Raw genomic sequence first — 13858 nt, 5'->3', positions numbered from 1 at the left:
ATGGGGGTGAATGAGTGTTTCAAAGGATCAAAACTGTGGAGTTGCTGTTTGTCATTTAATTCCAGGTTTCTCCAGGGAACTGCACCTGTTAAGATCTAAGTGTCTGTGTAATACTAAAGAGCATGAAGATAAATGTTACTATGGGTTGGGTTAGAGTTAACTCCTTCAAGTGGAAGATTGTCTTGATGTTGCTGTTGTTTTAAGGTGGAAAGACCAATTGATGGTGATGATACAGCGCTCAATGGGATTCGTCTTCACTGTGTCGATCGGCCAGGCTCACGTGACTACAACTCAATTGAGTCTGACGTAGGAAGGTAATGGACTCAGATTATTAACAATTCTTGCATTAAGTGTTTAAGATAGATAAGTAATTTCAGGATTTTCTTGAAAATAATAATTGATTTGATCAGGCAACCTCTTTGTGTGTTTTCTTCAGCTGGGGTGACTGGACAGATGTCAAATGGTGTCATTCTGGATTCTTGACATCTTTCCAGCTGAGAGTTGAATCTTCCCAAGGAAAAGGAGATGATACGGCCGCAAACAACATCAAGTGAGTGTGTGGTGCTATAAGTTATAACATCTCTTACCCAGTGTAAACCTCTTACACCATCTCTTACCCATCCTGGTTTTATTTTATTCAAGATTGCAGTGATTAGGCCGTCGGCTGCTGGTGATCATGTGACTGACATTCAATCCAACATCACAATTACATATTTTATCATAATATTGTCACATCTGAATTTTTTCCAGGTTCACCTGCACTGGGGGTTTTGTGCTGGAGGGTGACGGCACAAACTGGGGCAACTGGGGCGACTGGAGCCCAACCTGTAAGGGAAAAGGAATCTGCGGCATCAAGACCCGGATAGAAGCGCCACAGGGAAAAGGAGACGACACCGCTCTCAATGACGTGCGCATGTTCTGCTGTGATTAAGGTGATGTGATCACAATCAAAAACTCAGATCTTACTAATAGTGACTGCAGATCTACTAAATTGGATTTTTCTTTCAGGTGTTCGAGGATGACAACAAGAACAGCAAGAAGATCAAATGTATTGAAATTATTGATCCTCATATTATGATAAACTAACATAAACCATAAACCAAACTGACCAATCAAAGAAGGAGCTGGATGATTTAGCTTAATCTTGTGTGTAATAATGAGCCTTTTTCCTTAATAAACTTGAAAATGTTATGGTACAGTCTCTGTGTCTGCTTGATCATTCTCACATCCACTGTAAACCCTAACGCTCAAAATAATTAATTGGTTTGAGTAGGACAAACTTAAATTAAATCAATTAGTTTAGTCAAATTAACTTTTATGAGTTTTTAGCACTTTCTTTTTCTTTCAAGTTCACAGAACTGATATATTTTAAGTAAACTTAACTGTTTCATTGTTTTGAGTTTTATGAAATTATTTTTTTTAATTTAGACGAACTTAATTTGAACTAAAACAGATGGGATGTCTATTTCCCAGTAAGCTTTGCCAATGGCACTCGAAAGGGAGAGTAAATACTACAATTAAGTGTAATATAAGTTTTTTTTGTGCAAGATTAATGTTAAGTTGGAGATTTAGTAGTGATTAATGTTTTGTTATGCTAATTTAGAAGAATTTCTGTTAATGTTGGTTTTAGGATAATTACCATCATGGTGACAAGTGGTGCATGAGCTTGATTTGAGAGCAAATAAAACCTTTACATTGCTGCACTCATACAGCAAGTGCTACTGTATAACATACTGTTGTTAATATGTTAACAAATTAGTATGTTAACAAGCTAGCTTGTTGAAGCTATTAAGTTTATACTAATGAAAATGTTCACATTGATATTACACAAAAGTATTAAGTTAAATGTATGACTTAGTGTATTCAATCTTTTTCAAGTTAAACCATGCTAATGTAATGCCACTATTTCCAACCTAATTTTTGAGTCTATTTAAAAGAATGTTATGGTCAGTAGTATCAAATTCAGCACTAAGATTGAGTAACACTAATAGCGAGATACAACCACGATCGGATGATAAGAGCAAATCACTTGTGACTCTAATGAGAGCTGTCTCGGTCCAATGGTATGGTCTAAATCTTGACTAAAAAGACTAAAAAGACATATCTTTGACCTAGCATACACATAACACATTATAGACTTCTATAACTCAATGTTAGGCTGCATAGTTTAGATCAGCCGGAACCGGAAACACTCCCTGATGTACTTGTTACATCATAAGAAGGATGGTGTCTACGTATCCGGATCTGATGAAGGACCAGCACCTGTACGCGATGACAACGCAGTCCTGAAGTGTCCACTAGTCTCTCCCCTGTGAAGGCCTCCTTCCCTTCCCTTTACCGCAGTACAGATAAAACGTTGTCGGGATAATTCTGGTTCACGTGGCTACGCCGAAGCGGTAAAAACTCTGTATTATAAATCCAGCTCAGCCTCTAACCTCAGGATCCCTGCTTCCACCTCAGGGGGTCGTCGCTGCGTCCCAGCCACGGTCGCCTAGGTCTTTGTGTCTCACTACCTCATCGCTTCTCTGGCTACGCGGTGTGCTCCATCTCCATCACCGTCGTCACCTCCGGTAGTCCCCATGGTGGCGTTGTGACTCTTCACTCCATGGCTACTGCCTCCTGCGACGCCACCGTGGGAGGCAGTCCTGGCTGTGGCCTGGGTCTCCTTCTGCTCTTCCCTGCTCAAGGCCATCCCCTGGCTGTCACCACCATCTGCACCACCCTGTGTTTTTTTATGGCTCTCTCCGGGTTCTTTGTCCTCCAGCTAAGCCGCCTCTCACCTTTGCCTTCATCATCGTGTTCATCTGCGTTTTACAACACAATCTGTGACATGCATACTGTATGGGACATTCCCTATAAGAATAATACCTGGCAATTAATATTTTTCTACTTATTAGAAATATGGTCTTTATAGGCCTCTGAAGTAGTAAAATATAACATATCTTTAAAAGGCTGCAGTAAAATGGTCTGATATGAGGTGTATATACTGTATGGGATGTCCAGTATAAGATATGGCCATTCGTGTTTTCTACTTATTATAATTGAGGTCTTTATAGGCCTCTAAAGTAGTAAAATGTGACATATCTCCAAAACGCTACAGTATGTTTTGATATGATGAGTGCATACAGTATGGGATGTCCCCTATAAAAACTGACCAATACTTTTTTCTACTTATTAGAAATGAGATCTGTATAGGTGTATAAATAGGAAAAATGTGACATATCTCCAAAACGCTGCAGTAAAATGTTTTGATATGAGGCGTGTAAACTCTATGGGACGTCCCCTATAAGAAATGGCCATTATTTTTTTCTACTTATTAGAAATGAGGTCTGTATAGGTGTATAAATAGGAATAATGTTACATATCTCCAAAACGCTGAAGTAAAATGGTTTGATATGAGGTGTGCATACTGTATGTGTAATGATTCAGGTCTGTGTTCCTCTGTCATGTCCCGTGTTCATCTGTTCCCCATTATGTTGATTAGTCTCCCCAGGTGTTTCAGATGGACCACGCCCCCTTGTTATCTTGTTTAGCTTGTTTGTCCTTGTATTTAAGCCCTGTGTTTGAGTTCAGTCTTTGTGAGTTCTTGTTTCATTGTTGAGTGTTGTTCCTGGTTGTCCTGTCCCGAGTCATGTTCCCGGAATCTATGTTTGTAAAGTCTAGAATCTATTTAATAAATTACACTGCATTTGGATCACGCTTTCTCCTTGTCTCTGCCGCAGCATCACAGAAGAACTCACCACGAAATGGATCCAGTAGCTGTAAGCAACGGTGATCTAAGAAGTTGGCTATCCTGTCTGTTCCAGGATGGCCAGCCTATCGAGAGGTATGCTAAGGACTATTTGACATGCTGTCATTTAGCATCATTAGAGGACTCTCAGCTCATGGACATATTTTGGAGTGGGCTAGATGAGGAGATCGCTCTGATGCAGGATGATAATGCCGGATGGACCCTAGAGGGGTATATCAACCTGGCTCTTCTCCTGGGTGGTTCATCATTTACTGTGGGCTTGGTAGTTGAAGAACCCCACAAGCTCACACTACCCCCTGAGCCTGAGTCAATTTACGTCCCGTCCGTCCAGCCTGAGTACATTCCTGTCGAGCCTGCGCTTCACGTCAGCCCTGCCGAGCCAGAGATGCTTCACGTCAGCCCTGCCAATCCAGAGACTGTTCACGTCACGTCTGCCGATCCAGAGACTGTTCACGTCACTTCTGCCGATCCAGAGACTGTTCCTGGAATCTATGTTTGTAAAGTCTAGAATCTATTTAATAAATTACACTGCATTTGGATCCCGTTTTCTCCTTGTCTCTGCTGCAGCATCACAGTATGGGACGTCCCCTATAACAACTGACCATTAGTTTTTTCTACTTATTAGAAATGAGGTCTTTATAGGCCTCTGAAGTAGTATGTGACATATCTCCAAAACACTGCAGTAAAAATTCAAACATATGAGGTTTGCATTCTATATGGGATGTCCCCTATAAGAATTGACCCTTCATTTTTTCTACTTATTAGAAATGAGAACTTTATAGGCCTCGAAAGTCGAATAAATTGATGTATCTCCAAAATGCTACAGTAAAATGGTTTCAAATGAGGTGTGCATACTAGGTGGGACATTGAATTCCAGAAAATTTTAATATAGTAAAAATATATATATGAAAAAAAAGAAGATGTATTTAGAAAGAATGTATACTTTATTTAACTGCTTTTTTTTGTGTGCAAATAATTATGTTGTAAACATCAACATCACCCTAGGAAGGGTGGTGGCATTGCCATTTATATAAACAATCGTTTTCCTTGTAACATTGTTTATTCAGTAACCATTAGTAAGCAGCTAGAGCTTTTAGCCATAAAGATGGAGTATGGGGCAAACATTGACGGTTGCTATAGACCACCCTCAGCAAGTACTGAGGCTCTTTGCTCTTTAAATCATCATCTATCGAGTTTTGAATTTTTAGAGGTACTTTTAGCCAGGGATTTTAACTTGGATTGGTTGACCTCTATTCCAGATAGTTTTAAATCTGTCTGTGATTTTTTTTAATCTTACTCAGTTGATTGATAGTCCAACTCGTCCAAACCTCAAGTGCCCTGAAAAGTCTTCTAATACTTGACTTGTTTTTAACTAATACTCCACACAAATTCTCAGATATAGGTGTGTTTGCAAATGACCTGAGTGATCATTGTATAATTGCGGCAGTTAGGAATGCTAAAATCCCGAAACAGAGGCCACGGATTATTTTTAAAAGGGATATGAAGCATTTCTGTGAAAAAGCCTTTCTAAATGATCTGTTTCATTTTGATTGGAACAAAATCTATCTTATAGATAAAGTAGAATTGGCCTGGAACTATTTTTATGATGGTTTTCTTAGGATCATAGATAAGCATACCCCTGTACGTAAATTCAGAGTCAAAGGCCGAAATAATCCCTGGTTTTCCCCTGAGATTTCATGCCTTCTCAAGGATAGGAATGCTGCCTGGTCAAGGGCCAGGAAATCAAAGAGCGATACGGACTGGGTTTATTTTCGGCAATTGAGAAATAGGCTTACATCTCTAATTAAAAAGTCAAAATCAGAGTATTTCGTTAATGAAACTACAAAAAATCTAAATAATCCAAGCAAGTTCTGGAAAATTATTAAAGCCTCTTTTGGAAATATAGCAGTAGTGAACTACCTCCTCATGTTATGATTGATTAAGGGCAGGGTGACTGATAAACAATGTTAGCTTGCTTTAATGAGCATTTTATTTCTTCAGGATCACTATTTGAATCCTTATGTCCTGCTTCTTATGGTTCCTGCGTACAGGAGAACCCCTCTGACCCATGTTTACCTTCAGAAAAACTATTTTATATTTCTCCTTTATCAATTAACAAAGTCCATAAAGCCCTTCAGGAATTAGACACAAAAAAGTCTGCTGGTCCTGACAATTTAGATCCTTGCTTTCTAAAGTTAGCAGCTGACTTTATTGCGGAGCCTTTATCATATATTTTTAACTTAACAATTGTTGAAAACGACATCCTTAAAGTATGGAAGTCAGCCCATGTTACACCATTACTAAAAGGGGGTGATCCATCTATTTTAAATAACTATAGGCCTATTTTGAAGCTGTGTATTTTAGCTAAACTCCTTGAGCGCCTGATTGGTGAGCAGCTAAAGGAATTTTTAAACAAAAAAAGATATCTTTTCAATCAGGGTTTAGGAAACAACATAGCACCATATCTGCAGCATTAAAGGTGATAAAGGATATTGCTGGGGCATTGGATAATATAATATGTGCTGCGCTGTTTATAGATCTTTCGAAGGCGTTTGATGCGGTTATTCACTGCATTCTTGTGAATAGTCTAGTGAGTGAGCATTGGCTTGTCTAAGCATTCGGTAGATTGGTTTGCAAATTATTTGTCAGGTAGAACCCAAAGTGTTCAGGTGGCTGGTTCTGTGTCTTCATTCTTGCCTATTTCCAAGGGGGTTCCTCAAGGCTCCGTATTAGGGCCCATATTATTTTCAGTTGATATAAACAAACTTTGTGAAAATTTATCGAATGCTATGTATCACTTTTATGCTGATGACAGTTATTTACTGTACTGCATCATCTACTGCACAAGCCCTTGAACTTTTGCTGTCTGCATTCAATACTGTTCAGAACCGTTTAAAACAGCTTAAGCTGGTCTTAAATGTACAAAAGTAAAAAATAATGGTATTCACAAACTCAAGACAACTTCCAGTTTCTTCTTCAAGCATCTCAACTTCTGAAGGAAATGAAATTGAGTTAGTTAACAGTCATAAATATGTGGGTATAATCATTGATTCTAAACGATGTTTTAGAACTCATGTTAGCAATCTGGTTTCTAAGCTTAAGATAAAGCTTGGATATCTTTTAGGGATGTGCACGAATATTTGAATTTTCGAATATTCGATCTGTAATTATTATTCGAAAAATAAAATACTATTCGAATTTTATCGAATTTATGAAGCCGTAAATACTTTGCGGGTTGTAAATGCAGTGAATCCCTGATAAATCCCAAGCACTAACTCGCAGTTATAATTAAATGCACTGGATGGCACTGTGGCGCGTGTTTAACAAGTTGTTTGTATTTGATCATAATGTCGTCGTCTGCCTCGCGAAGTTTGGAATTACTAGTCGAAAATGAGGTTACTAAATGATTTTACAAAATGGAGTTACTTTTGATCAAATTAATTAATTAATCTGGAGTTATAATATCATCACCACAATGAGAAATCACATGAAATCCAAACAGCAGACGACTGAGGAAAGACAGCTGTCCATCACTGCATCACAGGTAAGCGCAGCTGTAGTGCGAGTGATCCGAGATGATAACTTATCTAATAGCAAAATGATTTTGAGACATATTCTTCCTTTAACTTTCGTTGAGAGAGAGGTTTAAGAACAGAAAACACAAAGTGCTGTAAGAAACTTAACTAGAACACCGTTATCTTTGTTTCTCTGAAACGTCTGTCAGCGCAGCGCGTTTTCTCACTCGAGCATAAATTGCTGGCGGCGCGCCTGCTGCCCTGCATGTGGATATTATTGTTTTTCTCAACATAAACGTGAAACAATATAAACACGATAATCATATGTTGACTCGAGTGTATGTGTACGTTCTGTACGATAACTGTTACTGGCGCAATCTGCTAGGCTACTCTGCTTTATTAGGCGTTTTTTCTGTTCGCGCTGCTTGAGCTTATATCCTTTTGTTCTTTATATTTTTTTGTTTACACATAGGCCTACTGTTTAATGTTTTCAATTAAAAGAAAACTTTAACATATATTGTAAGCTTGTTGTGTATATTGCCTAATCGTAAGCTTCTTCAGAAATGGTGACAAAAAAAAAAAAAAAAAAAAAAATTAACTAAAAAAATAACGTCTTTTTCGTTAAATGTCATTTAAATAAACGAATATTCGAATATTCGAATTTTATGAGCCCGAATATTCGAATGCAATATTTTTGAAAAATGCCCATCCCTAATATCTTTACAGATCAAAATCATGCTTATCCGACCATTCGCGCTAGAAAATACCTGGTGATGGCCACTTTTCTTCCAATATTAGATTATGGTGATCTGATATGAATGCTTCTGCCCAATGTTTGAAGAAACTGGATGTTGTGTATCATTGTGCATTACGTTTTTTCACTGGTTGTGGTTATAGGACACATCATTGTATCCTTTCCCAGCAAGCAATTTTGCGTCTAATAGACGTCTAATAGTCGTCAAAACATAGCCCAGATGTCTAGGCTAAAACAAGGCTAATTTTGGGCTGTCAGTGAAAATCTAATAGACGTCTAAACATAGCCCAAGAATAGACAATTAGACAGCTATTGAATGACTACATATATACGTCAAATAGATGTCTAACCATAGCCCAAAAATAGACAATTAGACAGCTATTGAATGACTATATTTATACGTCTAATAGACGTCTAACCATAGCCCAAAAATAGACTAGTCATCAATTAGACAGCTATTAAACGACTACATATATCCGTCTAATAGACAGGCAATATGGGTCTAGGCTAAAACAAGGCTAATTTTGGGCTGTCACTGAAAATCTAATAGACGTCTAACCATAGCCCAAGAATAGACTAGTCATCAATTACACTACATATACATGTAATAGACAACAAAATGAGGCATAAGGATTCTTTTCACTCAAATATAACAGGTTCTCATAAATGAAAATCCATCCAAACTAATTGATTATAAAGGGATTTATTTAGAACAATTATATTAACAACTTAGACAACATTCAAACATAAAAATGAACAAATAAAATATTGGAAAATATGTAAAACAACTTAAGATACTAAAATTTTTAAGAATTAATTGTTAGCTTTATATCCATAACCACCACCCCCTGCTCTCCCTGGTGCTTGTTTAAATTACCAGATATTGCATTTTTTATTTCCCATTCAGTCGCCGAAGGAAAGTTGGTCATCACTGCGTCTGCCAAATGAGAAAAAGAAAAAAATTATTGCTCAAGAAAGGCATTGTTGACAATCATTTTTAACTAATTACAGTCATTCACTTTTGCTAGGATGCACACTAGAGCTGGCCAATATAGAGTTAACGGAATATAGATTGAGACTATATAATTTATATCAATATAGACAATAATTTATATCAATATTATTAATAAATTAATATAAATAATTGAAAATTTTTGCCAGCATAATGGTGATGCACTAATTATATTTATATATATATATATATATATATATACACACACACACACACACACACACACACACATACATACATACATACATACATACATACATACATACATATACATATATTTTAGGGGTGTAACGATACACGTATTGAACCATTCTGTGCGAGGCTTTCGGTTCGATTTCAGTACGGATTTTTAAACAGAACTGTTCGTTAGACAATTTTTCCTGCTGACCAAAATTTTTTAATTACAAATGTAGGCACGTCAAAAAGCGCGCTCATAATGTAAGAGAAATCATAACAAATTGTGACAACAATCGTGCTCTTTCAGGTAGTGACCATATAGACCTGCATTATATGACTGACTGACAGGCAAGAACAGTTTGACCTAAAAATATCAAAATTGAAACTACTTCAGAAACAAAGACCTCTTAAATTCTTAACATCTTAAATTCCCTTAAGGTAAGCTAAAACATACCAAAATTTAATTTCAAAGTGAACTATCTCTATAAATCATTCTTTATCACTTACTCATATAACTCTAATGAACATAAAAAGATACTTATAGGGGTAGTTCACTTAAAAAAAAAATAAAAAAAAAATCATGTAAGCATTTACTCACTTTCACTTGGTTTCAAACCTGTATGGCTTTCTTCTGTTGAACACACAAAAAAATATATTTTGAAGAATGTTGGTAACAAGACATTTAATGGTAGTCAGTGACAAGTGTTCTGTATATTCAATTGCTGTACTTTGTTGACTGATTGCTGCAATAAACAGTGTCTTTAAATCAGATAAAGTGGATTACATCACTCCAGTTCTGAGGTTTTTACACTGGCTATCTGTCTGTCAAAGAATTCATATCAAAATACTATAGCTGGTTATTAAATTAATTAACATTTTAAGGCCAAAGTAAATTTCTAATCTTCTGATGCATTATGAACCATCCAGAGCAGACCTCTCAGGTCATCTGGGACAGTAGCCAGCTACTTTTATATCCCCAAAGTCAAAACAAAACATGGAGAAACAGCATTCAGTTTTTATGCACCATATATCTGAAACAAATTCACTGAAAACTGAATGTATGCTGACACTCACTGGCTATGTTTCATTTACAAGGCACTTCTTGGACTAGCTCCTACCTATTTGAGTGTCCTTTTAACAAGAAATCACGGCCATTATGGATTACGTTGAAATGATGTACTACACTTGTTGGTCCCTCGTGTCAAAACAGAATTAGGCAAAAAAGCCTTTATGTTTGCAGCAACTTCTGCCTGGAACATTCTTCAGAAATCGTTGAAAATGACTACCTTTATTTCTCATAGACAGTTTGTTTCAACTCTGAAGAATGTAGAGCAGGTAAACATTGGTCATTTTAACTGTTCATAAAGTTGTATTAAGCATTTTCCCACACAGGGTCTTGTGATATATATGTATGTGTATTTGATGTATTTGTTTATATATGTTGGAAATTGTTTTTTATGTTTTTTTATGCTGCATCTTGGCCAGGGGTGCTTCTCATTTCTTATTTGTGCATCCTCATTTCCTTTCCTCGCTTCCTTTCCTCGCGTCTCAGCTCCACCCCCTGTAGGATGCGAGGAAAGGCTGCAAGGAAAAGACGCGAGGACGGAGGAATCGAATGTAACTTTTTTTTATACATTGGAATACTTGTTCACTCGAGCGTCACTTCATCGCGTCATCAGCAGTGCTCAGAGGATCTGCCCTTATGTTGTTGAAGTTGGTTTATTTAAGAAATTCATAATAAATAATAATAAGACAAGATACCCTGTTGAAATATGTGAGATGTGTGGTTTATATAAAATGAAAAGGTAAAGTATAAATTAAAATTATTGTGACCGATGTGAAGGGGGAGGAGAATTTATACGTGTGTCACGTTTAGTCGATAAAACTCTTCCGCATAGAATACACCCGTGTATCCTCGCTCATAACTCCTCTGGAAGCCTCCTCACTCCTCGATCCTCGACTCCTCACAGTGCAATTAGAGAATTGATATGTCCTTCAAGATGGCTGAACTCGATCAGTTTCCGGGTCATAGGATGGAGGACGGAGGAGCGAGGAGACGAGGAGGGATATCGAGAAGCACCCACTGAGCTAAACAGGATAATGAGACACAGGTGGATGCAATCAGGGAGGATGAGTCCAGGCAGAGAGTTATGGGAGATGTAGTTTGTGAGGGAATGACAGATGTAGATATTCCGATGTGGAGTGGCCTCTGGTGGCTCTCTAATGGGCACTCCCGCTGGTGACCGTTACAATATGTAACATAAGCAAGTTTTTTTTTTTTTTTTGTGGTCTTGCTGGGATCATACTACCATCCAAAAGACAAACTATGCCGGTCTACTAGCACGCCAGCATCTGACAATTTCTAGTGGTTTTATTTGGTGATTACTTTTGTTTTGGAGTTTGGAGTGAAAATTTGTTTGATTTATTTGCAAAGCAATTGCCATTGTATATGATTGGGAAACCCTGTTGACAAGTTACAATTGTTTTGTTTTGTTTTTCTTTTTTTTTTCTTTGCCATTTCTGATTACTACTTTTTGAATGTTGTCTAATAAACTTTGTTATATTTGCAAAGAAACACACTGTGTTGTTTGCACTCTTGAGTTCTCCTCATCTATTGCAAGATGATGGAGTCACAAAATATTTTATCGACATTTTACATAGGAAAAAAGTTTTCAAGGACACTTTTAAACACTTTTGACAGATAAACATATATTTTAATTGGATCAATGTTTGTATTTTTGTGCATTCACGTGACGTACAGGTCATTGGTGTGCACTCGGTGCTCCTAGCTGCTCATTGGGTAGAACCAGGACATCATAAAATTGATTAACCCGTCTGAAGAAGTTCTGATCGGCTCAGTTTTACTGAACCCGGGCTCAGTTTTAGTTTAGAAACCAACCAGAATTCATTTAAAGTGGCCACTGTTATTATTTTCTTATATCTTAGGCTCCACTTTTGACTGTTCTTGTGTAAGACTGCTCTTGTGTAACTTCTTTTCATTGTTATCTGCACATCATGGACACGTCTAGACAAAACAAGAACTAGGTTGAACACACTTATACACTCGCACCCAAACGTGAACTCAAGACACGCACATACATTTAAACATCTGATCTCTCTTCCTTGGTATTATATTTCTTAATATGCCAAATATGGTGGGGTTGATCTTTGAGTACACTGTTAGACCTTACCGGGTTTTTTTACAGTAAAATACTGGCAACACTGTTGCCAGTAAAATACTGTTTATCGTACAGTTCTTTACTGTAATCTAGTTTGTTTCTGTAAAAATGCACTAAATTCTAATTCAAATGAACTAATTACACTTGCAGAAACCGACTGCCTTAAATTGACCAACTGTCATTTAAATGTATTAACTAAAATTTATAATGCATTAATAATGTGAGCAAAGTATTACTGTGAACTTCTTTCATTTGAGACCACTAAAAAACTATTGTACATAAAAAGATTTCCACTGGACCAGCAACTACACAGTCACCGCCTGTTAAATAAAGCAACATGCAGCATATCATCAATGATTGTAGATCTTCTCCAGACTGAAGCACAGGCTCTACTCTTCTGCACAATGTTGACCCAAAAAATTAATTTTACAGTAAACTACTGGCAACAGTGTTGCCAGTATATACCTGTTTTATAACTTACAGTTTATTACTGTTAAAATACATTTTGTGGGTGTGTCTTTTTATCTTACACTGTTAACCCTTTCAACCCCACAGGGAAATCCACACTACAAAGAGTAAAAAGTAACATTGAGACAGTGTTGCAGTGAGATAATTAAGAGAATATAAGTGATTGTTGAGCATTAGTGATGAACACCTGCTGTTAATAAGCAGAATCACTGAAGAAAAGAGAAACACAAGAACAGAAAATAGAGAAACACAATAACTACGACTGACTTCCAGCCATTACACATTATTACACTTATTATTAACCAGTATGACTTTATTTCTGTCATACAGAAGTTGTTATTGAAAATGTTTGTTTGAAGTTACCATTATAGAGATCAGTGCTTGCTTTAGTTGGGATGCTGATGCTAAAACATTCATCTTTGTTTTGCTGCTTGAGCTGTTTTTGCAAGTCACACTTGTGCACACACAGTTTATGAATGATTGCGGTTGTAATGCTTATGATGACAAAATCATCATATTGCCTGTTCATTCACTAAGGAATTATTTCTTAATCGTTCAGAGTTTTATCCTCGATCAAAAGTGTTACATTAGCACTACTGTGAAACTACAGCAATAAATTACTATGACTCATTTTTTTTAACACATCATGCATAAACCAAAAAAAAAAAACAGAGCTACACTATGTTTTAGAAACACAGAGATATCACAATTTAGCACATGAATCTCAACAATGGTGACAATATTTATTTTCTTTTTATTATTCATGCAGCAGTGCATGCTGGGAGTTTTATATTATCCTGGAACCCAGCATGCATTGCGACATGAAACTTTTCACCATTGTTGAGATTCATATGCTGATTGTTGATATCTGTGTGTCTGAGCCAAGCAGGAGTAAAATAAAATTTAATGCACTATATGATTACGATATTTTTCAGAAGACCTGATTACAGAAATATTGATTTCATTTTGTAGATACACAGATTTATAAATTCAATGAATATA

The 13858-nt window shown here is 36.7% G+C and overlaps 1 protein-coding gene across 1 annotated transcript; it reads left to right on the top strand.

Moving 5' to 3' along the window:
- LOC307144738 (vitelline membrane outer layer protein 1 homolog) lies at window positions 1–1090 on the top strand (the record flags this gene model as incomplete). The annotated part of the gene is made up of 5 exons (XM_079847300.1): window positions 1–6; window positions 205–314; window positions 437–550; window positions 751–932; window positions 1009–1090. The coding sequence occupies 4 exons, from the start codon at window positions 1–3 to the stop codon at window positions 929–931; spliced, it is 411 nt and encodes a 136-aa protein (XP_079703426.1). The 3' UTR covers window position 932; window positions 1009–1090.
- Window positions 1091–13858: the final 12768 nt, after the last annotated feature.

Source organism: Squalius cephalus (genome assembly GCF_949319135.1).
Source record: "Squalius cephalus genome assembly, chromosome: 17".
NCBI lineage: Eukaryota > Metazoa > Chordata > Actinopteri > Cypriniformes > Leuciscidae > Squalius > Squalius cephalus.
Note: the sequence above shows the minus strand (reverse complement) of the source record. Positions and strands in the feature narration are given on the sequence as shown.